General features: G+C 46.2%; 2 protein-coding genes across 2 annotated transcripts in view; one reads left to right on the top strand and one right to left on the bottom strand.

The window, feature by feature from the left end:
- syn2b (synapsin IIb) overlaps nucleotides 1-20,474 on the top strand; it is a 628,186-nt gene that overhangs the window by 370,604 nt on the left and 237,108 nt on the right. The window contains exons 4-5 of the mRNA XM_072472583.1: nucleotides 5,980-6,136; nucleotides 9,730-9,819. Of these exons, the coding sequence (XP_072328684.1) occupies nucleotides 5,980-6,136; nucleotides 9,730-9,819 (247 nt within the window). The remainder of the gene's footprint in view (nucleotides 1-5,979; nucleotides 6,137-9,729; nucleotides 9,820-20,474) is intronic.
- LOC140388435 (metalloproteinase inhibitor 3-like) overlaps nucleotides 7,723-20,474 on the bottom strand; it is a 53,551-nt gene continuing 40,799 nt past the window's right edge. The window contains exons 4-5 of the mRNA XM_072472584.1: nucleotides 15,112-15,239; nucleotides 7,723-13,990 (exon numbers count right to left, since the gene is read on the bottom strand). Of these exons, the coding sequence (XP_072328685.1) occupies nucleotides 13,793-13,990; nucleotides 15,112-15,239 (326 nt within the window). The 3' untranslated portion in view covers nucleotides 7,723-13,792. The remainder of the gene's footprint in view (nucleotides 13,991-15,111; nucleotides 15,240-20,474) is intronic.

Below are 20,474 nucleotides of genomic sequence, written 5' to 3'. Positions count from 1 at the left end.
TTCAGTTTCAAGGGCAATTAGGAATGGGAAACAAATGCTAGCCTTGCCAGCAACACTTACATCCTGTGAATGAATAAGAAGAGAGATTCATTCCTGTGATAAGAGAGCTGAGGCCCTGGCTTAAACTCATCTCATAGCCATCGTCTCAGAATAAGAAGGTATGCCATTTAGCTATCCCAAATTCACGACCTCTACCATCTCGAAAGAGAAGTGCAGCTGGTGTGTGGGAAAACCACCTGCAATTCTTCTCCAAATCATACACCCTTATGACTTGGAAATGTTTTGCAGTTCCTTTTTCATTGCTGGGTCAAAAACCTGAATTTTGCACCATTACAGCAGTGTGGAAGTTCCTTCATGCACAGACTTTTTTTTTTTAAAGTCACAGTTGTAGACGTCGTGGCAAGGCCAGAATTCATTATCCATTCCTAATTGCCTTTGAGCAGGTGGTGGTAAACTGCTCTCTTGAAGTGCTGCAGGCCATGTGGTGTAGGTATACCCACAATGATGTTAGAAAGGAATCAGGATTTTGACCCAATGTCAGTGAAGGAATGGCGATGTATTTCCAAGTCAGCATGTTGTTTGCAGCTTGGAGGGGAACTTGCAGATGTTCATGTTTCTATTCCTCTGCTGCCCGTTTTCTTCTGGGTGGCAGAGGTTGTGGATCTAGACTGTGCAGTCAAAGGAGCCTTGATGAGTTGTTGTAGTGCATCTTGTAGATGGTACACACTGCTCTCACTCCGTGATCGTGGTGGAGAGAATAAATGTTTAAGATGTTGGATGAAGTGCTAATCAAGTGGTCGGCTTTGTCCTGGTTGGTGTTGAGCTTCTTCGGTGTTTTGGAGCTTTACTCATCCAGGCTTTGGGGAGTCGGGAGGTGAGATACTTGCTGCAGACCTTCCAGCCTCTGACCTGCTCTTGTAGCCAGAGATAGCTGGAGGAATGGGGACTGCCTGAATTTCTCTGCCGAGAGCTAGCATAGACTCAGTGGGCTGAATGGTCTTCTGACTATAACGATTAAGACTGGCTCAAGGGCAGCTGACTTATGGGAGTGCCATGGGGGGAGCAAAACGGCTAGAGGAGGATCTAGCTTGGGTGGGGAGGAACTGGGTTGCTGCTGCATTGGCCAAAGAGGAGCTGGAGCTAGGAGAGGGAGTAGGGGCGGGGGTCCGCCGGGGGGGGGGGAGGATGCCCCCCGGCCCACCTGAACGGGCTGGTCAAGAGGGCCCGGGTGTTCGTGCACCTAAAGGGACTGAAGGCAGATGTGGTTATGCTCCAGGAGACCCATATGAAGGTGGCAGATCAGGTTCGGCCGAGAAAGGGGTGGGTAGGGCAGGTCTTTCACTCAAGGTTGGACGCGAAGAATAGAGGGATGCCGATTCTGGTGGGGAAGCGGGTGTCATTTGAGGCGCTGAACATTGTGGCAGATAATGGAGGTCGGTACGTGATGGTGAGTGGGATGTTGCAGGGGGTGAGGGTGGTATTGGTGAATGTATATGCCCCGAATTGGGATGGTGCCGGATTTATGAAGCGCATGTTGGGTCGGATTCAGGATTTGGAGACAGGGAGCCTGATAATGGAGGGGGGGGGGGGGGGACTTCAACATGTGCTGGACCCAGCGCTGGACCGTTCTAGGTCCAGGACGGGTAAGAGGCCGGCTGCGGCCAAGGTGCTTACGGGGTTTATGGACCAGATGGGGGGGGGGGGGAGTGGATCCATGGAAGTTTGCCAGGCCGGTGGCCAGGGAATTTCCCTTTTTTTCCCACGTCCATAAAGCCTACTCTCAGATAGATTTTTTCACTGAGTAGGGCGCTAATCCCAAGAGTGGAGGGCACGGAATATTCGGCCATAGCCTTTTCAGATCATGCCCCGCATTGGGTGGAGCTGGAGGAGGAGAGGGACCAGCGCCCGCTGTGGCGCCTCGATGTGGGACTGTTGGCGGATGAGGAGGTGTGTGGGCGGATTCGGGGGTGCATCGAAAGATACTTCGAGGCCAATGACAATGGGGTGGTGCAGGTGGGGGTAGTCTGGGAGGCGTTGAAGGCGGTGGTCAGGGGAGAGCTCATCTCCATTAGGGGCCATAGGGAGAAGAGAGAGAGGGAGAGACTGGTGGGGGATATATTAAGGGTGGACAGGAGCTATGCAGAGGCCCCCAAGGAAGGACTACTTGGGGACCGACGGAACCGCCAGGCGGAATTCAACTTGCTGACTACTGGGAAAGCAGAAGCGCAGTGGAGGAAAGCGCAGGGGGCGGCGTATGAGTATGGGGAGAAGGCGAGTCGGATGCTGGCACATCAGCTTCAGAAGAGTGAGACAGCGAGGGAGTTGGTAGAGTTAGGGATAAAAGGGGGAACACGGTGCGGAGTGCGGTGGGAATAAACGAGGCATTCAGGGACTTCTATGAGGAGCTGTACAGGTCGGAGCCCCCGACAGGGAGGGAGGATGCGCCAATTTCTAGATTGGCTGAGGTTCCCGAGGGTGGAGGAGGACAGGTTGTTGGGCTGGGGGCACCGATTGGGCTGGAGGAGCTGGCTAAGGGACTAGGGAGCATGCAGGCAGGGAAGGCCCCGGGGCCGGATGGGTTCCCGGTAGAATTTTATTGGAAGTACGTGGACCTGCTGGGCCCGCTGCTAGTGAGGACTTTCAATGAGGCGAGGGAGGGGGGGACCTTGCCCCCGACAATGTCCAGGGCCCTGATCTCTTTGATCTTGAAGCGGGACAAGGACCCACTACAGTGTGGATCGTACAGGCCGATCTCGCTCCTCAATGTCGACGCGAAGTTGCTGGCGAAGGTCCTGGCATCGAGAATTGAGGACTGTGTCCCGAGGGTGATTCATGAGGACCAGACTGGATTTGTGAAGGGTAGGCAGCTGAACACCAATGTGCGGAGGCTCCTTTATGCAATTATGATGCCTTCGGTGGAGGGGGACGCTGAGGTAGTGGCGGCTATGTTCGCGGAGAAGGCCTTCAATAGGGTGGAGTGGGAGTATCTTTGGGAGGTGCTGCGGAGGTTTGGGTTCGGGGAGGGGTTCATCAGTTGGGTTAGGCTACTATATAAAGCCCCGGTGGCGAGTGTGGCTATGAACCGGCGGAGATCTGAGTACTTTCGGCTGTACCGGGGGGGTGTCCCCTGTCCGTCTTGTTGTTTGCACTGGCAATTGATCATAGATCATAGATCATAGAATTTACAGTGCAGAAGGAGGCCATTCAGCCCATCGAGCCTGCACCGGCTCTTGGAAAGAGCACCCTACCCAAGGTCAACACCTCCACCCTACCCCATAACCCAGTAACCCCACCCAACACTATGGGCAATTTTGGACACTAAGGGCAAGTTATCATGGCCAATCCACCTAACCTGCACATCTTTGGACTGTGGGAGGAAACCGGAGCAGCCGGAGGAAACCCACGCACACAGGGGAGGATGTGCAGACTCCGCACAGACAGTGACCCAAGCTGGAATCGAACCTGGGACCCTGGAGCTGTGAAGCAATTGTGCTATCCACAATGCTACCGTGCTGCCCCCAATTGAGCCGCTGGCCATGGCATTGAGGGAGTCCAGGAACTGGAGGGGATTGGTTCGGGGGGGAGAGGAACACCGGGTGTCGCTGTATGCCGATGACCTGTTATTGTATGTTGTGGACCCAGTGGAGGGGATGGCGGAGGTCATGCGGATCCTTAGGGAGTTTGGGGACTTTTCGGGGTATAAACTTAACATGGGGAAGAGTGAGCTCTTTATGGTGCACCCAGGATACCAGGGAAGGGGGATAGATGAGCTTCCGTTGAAGAGGGCGGAAAGGAGCTTTCGGTACCTGCCGATCCAGGTAGCTAGGAGTTGGGGGGCCCTGCACAGGCTCAATTTGACGCGGTTGGTGGAGCAGATGGAGGAGGATTTTAAAAGATGGGCTATGTTGCCACTCTCACTGGCGGGTAGGGTGCAGTCAGTTAAAATGATGGTCCTTCCGAGGTTTCTCTTTGTATTTCAGTGCCTTCCCATTCTGATCCCTAAGGCCTTTTTTAAATGGGTAAGCAGGAGCATCATGGGATTCGTGTGGGCAAATAAGACCCAGAGGGTAAAAAGGGTTTTCCTGGAGCGTAGCAGGGACAGAGGAGGGCTGGCGTTGCCGAATCTATGTGGCTACTACTGGGCAGCCAATGTGGCGATGATCCGTAAGTGGGTAATGGAAGGGGAGGGGGCAGCGTGGAAGAGGCTAGAGATGGCGTCCTGTGTGGGCACGAGTCTGAGGACGCTGGTGACGGCACCTTTGCCACTCCCGCCGACAAGGTACACCATGAGTCCGGTGGTGGCGGCGACTCTGAAGATTTGGGGGCAGTGGAGGCGTCATAGGGGTGAGGTGGGGGCCTCGGTTTGGTCCCCGATTCGAGAGAACCATCGGTTCGTCCCGGGAAAGATGGATGGGGGGTTTCTGAGCTGGCATCGGGCAGGGATTAAAAGAATGGGGGACCTGTTCATTGATGGGACGTATGCGAGCCTCGGGGCGCTGGAGGAGAAGTTTGGGCTACCCCCGGGAAACGCTTTCAAGTACATGCAAGTGAGGCCGTTCGTGAGGCGGCAGGTGAGGGAATTCCCGCTGCTTCCAGCACGCAGGATTCAGGACAGGGTGATCTCGGGGTTATGGGTTGGAGAAGGCAAGGTCTCGGCGATTTACCAGAAGCTGCAAGAAGAGGAGGAAACCTCAGTGGAGGAGCTAAAGGGCAAATGGGAGGAGGAGCTCAAGGGAAATCAGGGATGAACAATAAATGATGGCCTTAGCACAATAAATATCCCATGAATGGATATAAAATGCAGTTGATGCATGCACTCAAGACTGAGATTGATACAAAGTGAATCAAGATATATGGCGATAGGGAAAGAGAGTGGAGTCGATATAATAGTTCAGTCATATGGCCATATGGCCTCCTAATGCTCTTGTGTCTTATGTTCTTGCATTTGAGTCATAAACTATGGATGGGATTTTCTGTCGGCAGGATCATCCGGTCCCGTCAAGGGTGCCCCAGCGCAGTGGCGTAGACTTGGGCGGGACCAGAAGATCTCACTGGCAGCCAATGATGTGCCGCCTCAGTCCACGGACAACACTCCATGGGGTGAGGTGGGGGGGGGCGGGGAGAGGTACGGGGAAACTGATGGAGGCGGACCTCAGCCTATGTCATTAATTGTTGTTTGCCACGGCTGAAAACAACTTTGTGTTACACTTAAAAATACAATCGAGTAATCAGAAAGGCCTAGGCTACGCAGCTGAAAATAGCTTTCAACTGCATAATTTGAAGCATGTTATGTGTGGTATCCAACCTTCATCACATTCTCAAAACTAAATATGCCTTTTCTGATGTTAATTTCTTATAAAGTTGTGTTGTATATTTTTCACACATTTTAGGGAATAGAAATGTTTGAAGTCTGATAGGTTGCTTTAATAAAACAGAAAGTCTTGCATTTATGTAGTGCCTTTGTTAGAGATTCAGCTCCCTACCCCCTTACAATAGTTCTTGGGACCAGGAGTTATGAAAACAAAATGCACGTGAAACATGATTTGGCTCAAAATCAGATTTGTTGATTTATTGAATTCATAATATTTCCCCTCGTGCAAATTTGACTGGAATTAACAACAAAATCTCATGGTAAAACCCTGATATAAGATTGACTGGAATTTACAAAATATCTCACAACACAAACCCTGCTACAATGTGGCTGTAATGTACATTCATCCACACAACTGTTGTTGATTGTAGGCTTGGATCTGGAGATGATTGGTCACCATTCTTCTTCTTCTGACTGCAGTGACGACTGTCCATGGAATCTTTCACATATATCTGAGAGGCAGATGCGGTTGAAGCTGGGTGGGGGGGTTTGGGAGCTTGGGTGGGCAGATGGATTTTGATTGTCAACATGTCCAACTTCGGAAGGGGAAAATATTGTTCATTGCCAAATTGCTTTAACACAGATATATTTTGTGGTTCTATCACCAGATCATTCAAACCGGACTTTGTCATTGTGAGGCAACATCCTTATAGCATGGCAGAAAATGAGGATTTCCGGAATATTATTATAGGACTGCAGTATGGTGGACTCCCAAGTATGAACTCATTAGAATCCATCTACAATTTTTGTGACAAGCCATGGGTGGTAAGTTCAATATGATCGGAGAATTAAATTATTGTATTCTTAATAACTTATCTGAATTAGTTCAAGAGGAGATATTATACAAACCAGGCACAGTATAGGAAGATTTGCAAGAGAGGCTCGAGCACTGCAAGTCAGGCTACTTCTCGATGCCACATTCTCAAGTTTTGAATGGACCTGCATGCATATGAAAGTTTCCTCTCTGGGAAGTCAAGGTCAGGCTGGAATGAGGGTTACCACCCCCCGGAGCAGGCCCAATATGCCGAAGCCAGCAGGTTAGGAATCCCCCTCCATTCACAAAAACTTTGGCCTAGTTCTATTCATGGCTATTAGAACATAGAACATACAGTGCAGAAAGAGGCCATTCAGCCCATCGAGTCTGCACTGACCCACTTAACCCCTCACTTCCATCCTATCCCCATAACCCAATAACCCCTCCTAACCTTTTTGGACACTAAGGGCAATTTAGCATGGCCAATCCACCTAACCTGCACGTCTTTGGACTGTGGGAAGAAACGGGAGCACCCGGAGGAAACCCCGCAGACACTGGGAGAACGTGCAGACTCCGCACAGACCGTGACCCAGCAGAAAATCGATCCTGGGACCTTGGGAGCCTGGCGCTGTGAAGACACAGTGCTAGCCACTTGTGCTACCGTGCTGCCCTTAAGCCGACTAGCTCTCACCCCTTCGTTACCCCCCACCCACTCCCCTATGCCCCTTCATATCTCCCATGCCCCCTCCAGCCTCTCTCCAGAAGCTCCATGCCTTTTCCATGCACTGCATTATCTTCCATGCCCCTACCATACCACCATGCCCACTGTGCATCCTCCACAGTAACCACCATGGACAGATTTTATGAGCGCTATAATAACAGGTTTTGGAAATGCTTGTGATATAAAGAATGGTTCATTCAAACTGTGCGTCCTTTGAGGACCACATAAACTCACAAGCAAGCAAAGCTCACCGTTCCTTTCACAGCTGTATAAACAACTCTAAATTAGCGGGGTTTCGAGCTCAGCCAAGGATTAATAATGGACAATTATTGCACAACTGTATAAGTTAACTCAAAGCCCATCGTCCATATGAAACATTAATGTCTGATTCGCAATACAATTGAATGTAAAAGAGCACTTTATCAACTGTAGAAAGCATTCTAATGCATCTGGACACTTACGCAATGCTAATCAATTTAATGGTCATTTAGCTTTTAAGGATAGAACCCTACTAATCACTGCATTAAACCATACTTAAATTGACATATAGCATCTAATTATGACTTTTAAAGTTTGCAAGTCCTCTTAACTCTACCCGTCACAAGTTCATAAATTGATTGACCTGACATGTTTCACACAGGCCTCAGCGGTCCACCTGCCTCACTGAAGATCTCAAATTCAGGGAAATTCAAAATTGAGGCAAGCATTTAATAAGGCTGGGCCTGATGTGATTTCGAGTCCATGTCAGATTGCAGGCCCCCACATTTTCCACACTGTTCAAAATGGCGGCCAGAGGGAAATGACTGGGAATTTTACATTTCTATCCCCTGTTGTGTTGGGTGCTCTGTGGAACACATACAGGTCACCAACTTGAAATAGTGCAACACTATTTTATTGAGTCATTAACAGTTTAACATACTCTCACTGTGGGTTAACACGATACTAGCTTTAACTAAAGACCTTTGCCTTGTCCTAACCAGTCGATGCACTCAGCACATGGTGAATGTCTGTGCTGCAGGCTGTGAGCTCTGTCCTACTAGGAAGCTGCAGCTCGAATGAGCGGGAACTCTGATTCCCCCTGTCTTTATAGTGCATGTGCTCTAACAGGTGATTGGCTGCGGTGTTGTGTGTGTTGATTGGTCCCACTGTGTGTCCATCAGTGTGTGTGTCTGCACCATGATATACTGGTGTATATTATGACATCCCCTAACAGCAAAAGATTTTCTAATTATGTTGAGGAAAAGGAGTAAAGGGGAATGTAAGCCTATTAGAGGTTGATACACACAATATTAGAATGTATAGTAAAGGAATAGCAAACTTGTGAAATGTTCACAGTGCAGGAAGACTGCCACTAGGGTATGGGAACCTAAATATAAATCAAGGGGAGGAACATAATGGATTTAGCGTATTTAAAAAAGGTAATGGAGAAAATAATGGACCTAAGATAAACAAATCCATAGGGGCTAATTGTTGCCAAGGTATTTAAAGATATTGGTGAGGAAATTGCTGACACAAGGTAAGAGTTTCTCTGAATTCGGCAAAGGCAAGATTTTCTCCAAAAGCGGCATTGAGGCCACTGCCGGCAATGGAGGCTTTTCCCACCATATAGTGCGGGACTTAGAAGAAAAATAAAGCAGGCAGGGGTATCACATGCGGGCATCTTCTGATTCGCCTGCACTGCCTTCAACTCAGCTATTCAGTGATCCGAGTGCCATTTTTAAAGGCTGCCCCAGTACACAACGAGCACACCAGGGAATGTTCCACACCCAGGAGCATACTCTGACACCACCCTGGCACCCCGTGACACCACCTTGGCACCCCCGGCACTGTCATGGTACTATCCTAGCACCACCTTGGCCTCAGCCTGGAACTCCTGACACCATCCCGGCACCCCTTTCCCCCATGGCACAACCCTGGAACCCCTTGACATCACCTCGGCACGAGCCTGGCACCACCCCTCCGGCATCTGTGGAGAGAGAAACAGAGTTGACGTTTCAAATCCAATATGACTCTTTTTCAAAAGAAATGCCATTCTGGACTTGAAACATTAACTCCATTTCTCTCGCCACAGATGCTGCCAGACCAGGGTTTTCCTAGCGCTCTCTGTTTTTATTTCAGATATCCAGAATCCTTGGCATTTTGTTCTTTTTTTATTCTTTTAATAAATTTAGAGTGCCCAATTATTTTGTTCCAATTAAGCGGCAATTTAGCATGGCCATTCCACCTACCCTGCACATCTTTGGCTTCTGGGGTGAGACCCATGCACAACCTGGGAGAATGTGCAAACTCCACATGGACAGTGACCTGGGGCCGAGATCGAACACGGATCTTTGGTGCCGTGAGACAGCAGTGCTAACCACTGTATTTTACTATATTTATTTGTTACATTATATAACATAACAGTATATAGATGCAGAAACACGCAACAGATATACACCCATGTATGTATGTAAAATTCTGTGAAACCGCTACAGGGAAACTAGAGGATTTGGCAAGTGCTGTTTGATATCTTCTAGTGTCCTGTGACATTGTGAGATGAAAAAATTCTACTCATCCTCTTTGTTAAAAGGTAATATTTAGCAAAAGAGAATCTAAAGGAAATAAAAAATAATTGAATCCTGGAAAAATGTGACTGTGATTTATGACTGTTATTCTTTGATATGAAAACCCATTGTTAATGACAGGTGGAATCAGAGAAGATTAGGGCTTGAATTATAGCTTCTGGATTATAATATTCACAGCACTGCCACAGCTGTATTTTTCTCTAAATTGTTTTGCCTCCCTTTGAGGTTTTGATAGGGATCAGAACCAGGGGCAAAATCTGTAAAGATGTTATTGATCTATATGCATTACTTGCAATCGTATGGCTTTGTTCTGTTCCAGTTTGCACAGCTGGTGAGCATCTACAAGGGCATGGGCCCAGAGAAGTTTCCGCTGATTGAACAGGTCTTTTATCCAAATCATAAGGAAATGGTAAGTGTAGCTCTGGATTTTTCCCCTTGTTCTGTATGACAGACCTACTGTAAGAATTCTGAACCCCAAAATACAAGCTGGCTTCTAAATTTTGGGGATAGCAAATATAGAGAGTCCAAGAAATTGTTTTGATAACATCCAATTGTTGCTAAAACATGAAGCATTGGTAAGGGCCTGGAGAGAGCATGATACACATAATATATTACACTTAGTAAGGCTGCTTCTTGCTCTTTTATAATTGAAATGCAGAGGTTCAAAAAATAGCTCTTAAAATTAATATAAATCATTTCAATTAATATAAATTAATTATTCAAGGCAATGGACATTACAGGTTGCGCATGCAATCTAATTTTTATGGTTATGCCATCTCAATGTGCCATTGTTGTACATCAATGAAAACTGAACGTTGGTACTACATATAAATGAAACAATATAGTCTGTACACAAATATATCACATTTATGTGTTATTTTGGATATTGACAAATTAGATTTCATTAATGACCACACAAAACCCATAGGTAGAAGTATTTGTTGGGGTTATTGTGCATTTATTACATGAAGGTGACTGGTATGTCACAAGCTGTCCAGTATAAGCTGTTCTGCCATATTGAAGGCATGCACTTATCACATAATCCATGAAGGTGGGGCGAGAGGCTGGTGAGCTAGGTTTGGCGACCCGCAGAGGGCGATGTTTCCTCGGGCTATGGGAGGGCCAGGTATCAACAGGCCTGGGGAGGGCTCAGTGCTGTGTGTATGCGGAAGTGAGAAACTGACTTTGTGCGGGAGGGAGAGACTGAATGTGTGTGTAGGAGTGAGAGACTGACCCCTCCTCTGCACCCCCACAGTGGCCGTAGGACCCTCTACTTCACCCAAACTACCTGTTCCTGAGTCCTCGAGCTTCCTCCCTCACCCCACCTCTTATTGGCAAGGCCACAGCTGGGCCCAACCCTTGGCATGGGCAACCTGGCACCTTGGCACTGCCAGCCTGACACCCTGCCCAGGTGGCACTGCCAGGGTTCCAGGATGGCAGCATCAAGGTGTCAGGCTGGCAGTTCCAATGTGCCCAGGTGCTGGGGGAGTGCCAGGGCATCACCCTGCCTTGTCTCTGAACATCCATGGGTCACAACTCTCCAGTGAGACTCGCCAAGGTGCCATCACAACTTTGTGAACCAGTTGAGCCCGGTTGAGGCCTTGCTGGTGAGGCCCATGAATTCCAGGCCCCGAGTGAATTGGGTGAACACATATTTAAATTCGCCTAATAGATCATTTAAATATGCACACCTGGATCTCGCCCAGCGAGAACGAGATCCAAATCACAACGCGAGATTCCGTAGAATCTTGCCAGACTTTTCGAGCGGGCAAATCTCCCGAGAGGCCGCTCGCGAGATTTAACGGCCTCATCCCGATACTAATGGGATGAGACTGACTGGATAGGTGGGAGGAAATGACTCAGTGACAGAGTATGTGGGAGGGAGTGACTGAATGAGTGTATGGAGGGGAATGTGACAGACTGAATGAGTGTATGGAGGGTGTGAATGTGTCTGTCTTACACCCAGTCTCAGGTTTCTCACTTGCTCTCACCACCACGTATTCATTCTTCTCGGCCTCCCTATCTCAAGAGACGATGGGTGTAGGCCAATGTGTCACTGATTGGTTTGGCAGCGTCTGCCTCTCTCCTTGTGGTCTCCTCAAGTCTTGTCAGCTTGCACCTCTTCCAACACTAACCCTTACAAATACACCCACTCACACTCACTCACACTCTGGTCAATTTATTAGTCACAATTTTTTAACTGGACAATTTATTGCTGTGACTTTTCTGCACCTTTGCTCAGCAATTGTTTCTTTCCTTAAAACCTGAACTTTTTACAAATATTAAATTTATTGTTGTGCGAAACTTTATCTTTCTGAAATTTGCCCATCGGCCCCCTTGAATAAGAAAAATATGCAAATGTGTCCCTGCCCCCAGGTGAAAGGTTGTGAAGCTTGTACTAACCTCTTGAATAGGATGGTGCTGACTGGATAAACAGTTTTAAACTTTCCAGGGCTATGCATCAATGGGCTGGACAGTTTTAGCTGGTTAAATCCCAGAAATTCCTCTCGTAGAGATTTGGCCCATCTGTGTTCCTATGTTTACTGAGCTTAAGAAAGTAGAATGATCCTTCCAAGGAAAGAGTGTGCACTTCACATTAGACAAATAGGAACTCTACTTTCAGGAATTCCACAGTTTTAAGTGGAATGCACGTTGTTCAGTTTCCATGCTTATTTGATGTCCAATTAATCAAAAATAAATTGGACACAGCCACTTGAATCCTTTCGAAATAAAGCATATCTGATCTCTCAGAAGTATTACAGAAAACACAACACATTTATTAAAACATTAATAAGAAAGATTTTTGTTAGATATTTGACAAGACAACAGAGTTCTTGCAAAGCACAGCATTCATATCAAATGAGAAATCATCGTTGTACCTATATTTAGGGGCTTTGTATCTGGGGGCTTTTCACAGTAACTTCATTGCAGTGTTAATATAGGCCCACTTGTGACAATAAAAGATTATTATTATTATATTTTAAAGCAGTTTATTTGCAAATTAATATGTTGCAAAATTTAAGCACTTTGAATGAAAGTGGGGGAGGAACTACAAAAAGATAGGTCTTGAATTTGAATATTGTCAATTTCAGCTTTGTGGTGTGGCTTTCTTGCTGAATTTTAGGAAACATTGACCACAGTTATTAGTCAGATAATTAGATTGGAATATTCTAATGACTAAACAGGTTTCCCAGCTGCCTTTTATGTCCTACACATTAGACTAATCAAAGATGCTTAATGAAAAATTGATGGGATTTGTATTCTATTATCCAAACATGAAGGTTGGTGCTTGGGAGACCAACTGACCTTGACGTTCTATCCTTTTATTCATTCCCAGAATTGTGCAAGTACACTTAGTTTTTAATCACTTTTTAAAAAAAGCTGTTTGAACCAGTTTTTTGATGGGCCAACTGATACGTTGGGCATCAGTTTTACTGGTATTACTACAGTATGTGATTGATAGAACATGGAACTTTTTTCTTGACCACAACATATATCTGAGATAACTTAAGGTCTAGCATGCAGACATTGTACTCACATTCTTAACATTTGGATGTAGCCCCACGTTATTCTTTGCAGCACCAGCACAAATTGTATTTTGCCATGGGCAATGGGGCAAAGAAGGGCACCTGTAATCATTTTATTGGCACTAACCTTCTGAAAACAAACATAATTTCCTTTCAATCGGACTCTGTCCCTCAGATAATATCAAACCTTAGGTTTTTTTTCAAAGGGAATATTTCCGGGGACAAAGGAAGGGACGGACTTTTTGCTTGTTGGCATTCACCATTATGTTCATTTGTCCTGATGCATCACACACACTGTCAGCTCATGTGCCCTTTGTGCTGTCAACCGCATGTTAATATAACCTTGCATGTGGCACAGCCTTAAAAGAAAATATCAATTTTTGACATGATAGTAACCTCATCACTGCTAGTGCAAACATTACACTGTTGCACACTGGATTTTTAATCTAGATTTTTTTTTTAATCCTGAAAAATATAACTAATCGGCATCATTCTCAATTACCAAGATATATTTTATTTCTAGTTCTGCTCACATCTGTAGAATTCATAGGTTTTGATGTGAAACTTCACCAGCTACAGAGTCAATATACATTTACAAGAATTGTGTTGGTGGTCATGCTTCAGTTTGCCTCATGTGACAAAACCTATCACGGCAGCAGAATTTATTGAGGGGCTATAAAAATTGCTTGTCACTCATTGGGATGCAGGTGTAAGATTGCTATGCTTCACATTGCATACAGGAATGCAGTAAACTGACAAAATGTTTGTTTAAAGAGAAGAACTTAGGGGTCTTTGATACAGTTGCACCACCTGCAGCTGGTATAAGAACACAACTTTTGTGGGGCGAAGGGAGAATCAGGGTTCACTGTAATAGATATTCTCATTCGCGCTGGCTAATCCTTCTCCATACCAGTGACAGGAACCATCATCTCGATCCATGCAGACGCTGTACTTTGCCTGAGATCCAGCTGGAGTTTTCTCAGTTACCAGGTCAGTCCAAACACACTGGCTCTTTTCTGGAAGCGAGCAGGGGAGACTGAGGCAGGTCACAACCTGGAGATCAGAAATATAAGAATGTATTACGAAAGTTATGAAAATCAATTCAAATTATTGATAGCATATAGATTATAATACTTGTGTATTTTAAGGTGTATGGTTGGGTTAATTCAGATATAACTCTTGAGAGTCTGAAACTCTGTTCATTTTGGGTTTACTAATCAGTTTGGTAATTATCCCCAGTACTAAGAAAGAAATTAAGAACCAACTACTATTATGTAGTTCTAATTGTCAGATGCATTGAACTGGTAAACATGAACCATTCCATTCCAGAGGTTCAAAATAAATTGGCATCAAATATTCTAATATGGTGGATGGGCGGCACAGTGGTTAGCACTGCTGCCTCACAGCGCAGTGACCTGGGTTTGACTCCAACCTTGGGTGACTGTGAGGAGTTTGCACTTTCTCCCCGTATCTGCGTGGGTTTCCTCCGGGGCTCCGGTTTCCTCCCACAGTCCAAAGATGTGCAGGTTAGGTGAATTGCCCATGCTAAATTACCCCTTAGGATGGGGTTGCAGGAATAGAATGGGGGATTGAGCCCAAAAGAGTCAGTGCGGATTCAATGGGCCAAATGGCCTCCTTCTGCACTATAGGGATTCTATGAAGTCTGGTACATTTGCATCTGGCATTGTATCAAAATTGTGGCAGTGCGCAACAACTGGCATTAATTAGAAAGCGGTCAAATTAGCCAGGGTTCCTGTTTCTGATTGTTATCAATGATCCTGCTGGATCAATGCCAGATGCAAATGTACCAGACTTCATAGAATCCCTATAGTGCAGAAGGAGGCCATTTGGCCCATTGAATCTGCACTGACTCTTTTGGGCTCAATCCCCCATTCTATTCCTGCAACCCCATCCTAAGGGGTAATTTAGCATGGGCAATTCACCTAACCTGCTGGAAGTTATGCATGTAGATGTCAAGCGAGGACACTAATAGGTGCCATATAATTGCCTCTGTAAAACTTGTCATCAATCACTGGCTCAGCTCACAGAAAGGAGAGCCAGACAGTCACAACGGTGAAGTGTTATCAGCTCATGTAGCTGTTCCACCGCAACAATAAGTGCCATCGGAAGAGGGCAAAATGGAAGTGAGAAAGTGTACTCGGATTTGGACTTACGTGACAGCTGCAGCCTGTTTCATATTTGTTCCACTTCACGTTTCGTTTTTGCAATGAAGTTAGATCATCCCATGGGACAATCCAATTGCAAAGTCCAATGTGAACTTTTCCCTGAATACCAAGTTGGCCTAAAACAAAAAAAGAATATCCACATATCTATATGTAATATATTAGTGGGCAGAAATTGCAACCTGCTGCTGCTTGGAGCTACATTAGACAAAGAGTTCAACACAGAATTGGGAACACAATGTTGTAGCCCTCCCTCCCAGAATAAAGTCTAGCAAAGCTATTCAGTGGCAGAGAAACACAGTTATTATTGTCCTTGGAAGCCTGCCTGCAAGTGTAACACTTGGCACACTCCCACCTCAACACCAGTTAATTAGAGGTAGGCCATTATATTCAATGAGTCGTTCACTTAATCCTATCATTATCCTATGGATCAGAAAAATGAATAGGGTATTGTACAATCTTTATATTTTATTATGTATTCTGAATGGGTACACAAACAGTCACCTTACAACAAAAAAGCAACCAGGGAAACAAAATGATTGATTAAAAACAACAGAACATCCGGAGGAGTTGAGTTTGAACGAAGGCTCTGAATAAAAGTCCTGAATGTAAACATACATGTTTAAGCAGAACTTTATGGTCATATAAAAAAAGTTGCAAAAATATTTTGATAAGTGAGATGAAAATGAGTTGAATCTTTGCCATGTTTTACACTCTGTAGCCCCTACCTAAAAAGCCATGCAGTAAACTGTTTTACCATAAAAAGCTTTTCAAAAAAGTTTACTGTTGGGGGTTTCCAGCTGAATCCGGTCAGAGTGAGGACAGAGTGACTGCTGGGTAAGTAGTACAGATTTAAATTGTTTGCGTGGGCCCATAACAGCTGATTGCTGTTATAGTGCGGAGCGCAGTGGTTGCTGGTTAAGTGTTTTAATTTTACCTGTATTTAAGTTGAGCGGTTCCTAAACCCGAGACACTACACTTGTAGTGTCCCCCACCCTTCCACCTCCTCTAACCTAAGGGGTTGAGTGAATATCAGGTAAGCTCTTTCTTTCTTTCTTTTTCTTGTTTTATCCGCAAGCTATCTAGAGTGGATTGCAGGGAAGGCAGTGCAATGTTCCTCCTACAGAATGTTTGAGGTGAGGGACGCCGTCTGTGTCCCTGCTGATTTCAACTGTGGGAAGTGCACCCATCTCCAGCTCCTCCGAGACCGCGTTAGGGAACAGAAGCTGGAGCTGGATGAACTTCGGATCATTCGGGAGGCAGAGGTGGTCATAGATAGTAGCTTCAGGGATGTAGTTACTCCGAAGAATCAAGATAGCTGGGTGACTGTGAGATGGGCTGAGAGGAAGCAGTCAGTGCAGGGATCCTCTGTGGTCATTCCCCTCAGTAACAAGTATTCCGCTTTGGATACTGTTGAGGGGGATGACCTACCAGGGGTAAGCCATGGTGAACGGATCTCCAGCACTGAGTCCGTCCCTGTGGCTCAGAAGGGAAGGAGGGAGAGCAGGAGAGCAATAGTTATTGGGGGCTCGATAGTTAGAGGGACAGATAGACGGTTCTGTGGCAACAAAAGAGACTCACGGATGGTATGTTGCCTCCCGGGTGCCAGGGTTCATGACGTCTCTGACCGTGTTTTCAGAATCCTTAAAGGGGACCGGGAACAGTCACAAGTCGTGGTACACATCGGTACCAACGACATAGGTAAGAGAAGGGATAGAGATTTAAACAGGAATTTAGGGAGCTAGGGTGGAAGCTGAGAGCCAGGACAAACCATGTTGTCATCTCTGGTTTGTTGCCGGTGCCATGTGCTAGCGAGTTGAGGAACAGCGAGAGAGTGCAGATAAACACGTGGCTGCAGGGATGGTGTAGGAGGGAGGGTTTCAGTTACGTGGATAATTGGAGCTTATTCTGGGTATGGTGGGACCTGTACAGACAGGATGGTTTGCACCTGAACCAGAGGGGCACCAATATCCTGGGAGGGACATTTGCTATGCCTCTTCGGGGGTGTTTAAACTAATTTGTCAGGGGGATGGGAAAACGAGCTGTAGTCCAGAAGCCAGTGTTGAGAGTAGTGAGGTACTGAGGAGGGTATCAAGGTCGCAGGCGTGTACCGGCAGACAGGAAGGTGGGTTGAAGTGTGTCTACTTCAATGCAAGGAGCATCCAGAATAAAGTGGGTGAACTTGGAGCGTGGATTGGTACTTGGGACTACGATGTTGTGGGCATTACGGAGACATGGTTAGAACAGGGACAGGAATGGTTGTTGGAAGTTCCGGGGTATAGATGTTTCAGTAAGAGTAGGGAAGGTGGTAAAAGAGGTGGAGGAGTAGCATTGTTAATCAAGGATAGTTTAACGGCTGCAGAAAGGCAGTTCGAGGGTGATCTGCCTACTGAGGTAATATGGGCTGAAGTTAGAAATAGGAAAGGAGCGGTCACGTTGCTAGGAGTTTTCTATAGGCCCCCAAATAGTAATAGAGATGTGGAGGAAGAAATTGCAAAACAGATTATGGATAGCTGTGGAGGTCTCCGGGTAGTTGTCATGGGTGACTTTAACTTTCCAAATATTGATTGGAACCTCTATAGGTCGAACAGTTCGGATGGGGCAATTTTTGTACTGTGTGCGCGGGATGGTTTCCTGACACAATATGTGGATAGGCCGACAAGAGGTGGGACCACATTGGATTTGGTACTGGGTAATGAACCGGGCCAAGTGTTAGATTTGTTTGTGGGAGAGCACTTTGGAGATAGTGACCACAATTCGGTGTCTTTCACTATTGCAATGGAGAGGGATAGGGCCATACGGCAGGGCAAGGTTTATAGTTGGGTGAGGGGTAATTATGATGCGATTAGGCAAGAATTAGGGAGCATAAGATGGGAACAGAAACTGTTTGGGAAAGGCACAAATGAAAAGTGGAGCTTGTTCAAGGAACAAATACTGCGTGTCCTTGATAGGTATGTCCCTGTCAAACAGGGAGGAAATGGCCGTGTGAGGGAACCATGGTTCACAAAAGAGGTTGTATGTCTTGTCAAGAAGAAAAAGGAAGCGTATGTAAGGATGAGAAAACAAGGTACAGTTGGGTCGCTTGAGGGTTACAAGGTAGCAAGGAATGAGCTGAAAAAAGGACTTAGAAGAGCTAGGAGGGGGCGAGAAGTCCTTGGAGGGTCGGATCAAGGAAAACCCCAAGGCTTTTTACTCTTATGTGAGAAATAAAAGAATGACCAGGGTGAGGTTAGGGCCGGTCAAGGACAGTAGTGGGAACTTGTGCATGGAGTCAGAAGAAATAGGAGAGGCGTTGAATGAATACTTTTTTTCAATGTTCACCAAGGAGAGGAACCATGTTTTTGAGGATGAGAGTGTGATACAGGTGGGTAGGCTGGAGGATGTAGATGTTCTGAGGAAGGACGTATTAGCAATTTTGAAAAATCTTAGGGTCGACAAGTCCCCTGGGCCAGATGGGATATATCCTAGGATTCTTTGGGAGGCAAGGGATGAGATTGCAGAGCCTTTGGCTTTGATCTTTGGGTCCTCACTGTCCACGGGGATAGTGCCAGAGGACTGGAGAGTGGCGAATGTTGTCCCTCTGTTCAAGAAAGGGAATAGGAATGACCCTGGTAATTATTAGTCAGTTAGTCTTACTTCGGTGGTCGGTAAGTTAATGGAAATAGTCCTGAAGGATAGGATTTATGACCATTTGAAAAGCTTAATCTGGGATAGTCAACCACGGATTCGTGAAGGGTAAGTCTTGCCTTACAAATTTGATTGAATTCTTTGAGGAGGTAACTAAGTGTGTAGATGAAGGTAGAGCAGTTGATATCGTATACATGGATTTTAGTAAGGCGTTTGATAAGGTTCCCCATGGTCGGCTCATGACGAAAGTAAGGAGGTGTGGGATAGAGGGAAATTTGGCCTATTGGATAAGTGACTGGCTATCACATAGAAGACAGAGGGTGGCGGTGGATGGAAAATTTTCAGACTGGAGACCAGTTACCAGTGGTGTACCACAGGGATCAGTGCTGGGTCCTCTGCTATTTGTGATTTTTATCAATGACTTGGAGGAGGGGGCTGAAGGGTGGGATAGTAAATTTTCTGATGACACCAAGATTGGTGGAGTAGTGGATGAGGTGGAGGGCTGTTGTAAACTGCAAAGAGACATTGGTAGGATGCAGAGCTGGGCCGAAAAATGGCAGAAGGAGTTTAACCCTGATAATTGCGAGGTGATTCATTTTGGTAGGAAAAATTTGAATGCGGATTGCAGGGTCAATGGCAGGGTTCTGAGGAATGTGGAGGAACAGAGAGATCTTGGGGTTCATGTCCACAGACCTCTGAAGGTTGCCACTCAAGTGGATAGAGCCGTGAAGAAGGCCTATAGTGTGTTAGCGTTTATTAACAGGGGGCTTGAGTTTAAGAGCCGTGGGATTATGCTGCAACTGTACGTGACCCTGGTGAGACCACATTTGGAGTAATGTGTGCAGTTCTGGTCACCTCACTATAGGAAGGTTGTGGAAGCATTGGAAAGGGTGAAAAGGAGATTTACCAGGATGCTGCCTGGTTTGGAGGATAGGTCTTATGAGGAAAGGTTGAGGGAGGTAGGGCTTTTCTCTTTGGAGCGGAGGAGGATGAGAGGCAACTTAATAGAGGTTTATAAGATGATGAGGGAGATAGATAGAGTGGACGTTCAGAGACTATTTCCTCGGGTGGATGAAGCTGTTACAAGGGGGCATAACTATAAGGTTCAGGGTGGGAGATATAGGAGGGATGTCCGAGGTACGTTCTTTACTCGAGAGTGGTTAGGGTGTGAAATGGACAGCCTGCTGTGATCGTGGAGTCGGATACTTTAGGAACTTTCAAGCGGTTATTGGATAGGTACATGGAGCACACCAGTATGACAGGGAGTGGGATAGCTTGATCTTGGTTTCGGACAAGGCTCGGCACAACATCGAGGGCCGAAGGGCCTGTTCTGTGCTGTACTGTTCTATGTTCTATAAATTGTAGTTTCCCATGTTACATGCAGTCATTTATTTATGTATAACTGTGGTATTTTGAGTAAACAAATTAGTTTATTTGCCCACTTACAGTGAGTGTGTAAAGCACTGTATTAAAGAACCAATCAAAAACATTCCAAATTGTTTCCACTCCTTTTCCATTATTTCAGTGGGAATGCATTTCTAGAAAGCAGTGGGCTCCTCTCCTTCCTCTCCACCTTCTCCTACCCTTATCACCTTCCTCACTCTGCTCTCTCCCCTATTCCACCCTTCCTTCACCGCGCCCCTTCCTTCAACCCGCCCCTTTCTTTACTCCATCCTTCCCTTTCCCTCCCTGCCCCTCCTTTACTCTTTGCACTCTTCTGTCATTTT

The sequence above is a fragment of the Scyliorhinus torazame genome, chromosome 13 (assembly GCF_047496885.1).
Source record: "Scyliorhinus torazame isolate Kashiwa2021f chromosome 13, sScyTor2.1, whole genome shotgun sequence".
NCBI classification, from domain to species: Eukaryota; Metazoa; Chordata; class Chondrichthyes; order Carcharhiniformes; family Scyliorhinidae; genus Scyliorhinus; species Scyliorhinus torazame.
Note: the sequence above shows the minus strand (reverse complement) of the source record. Positions and strands in the feature narration are given on the sequence as shown.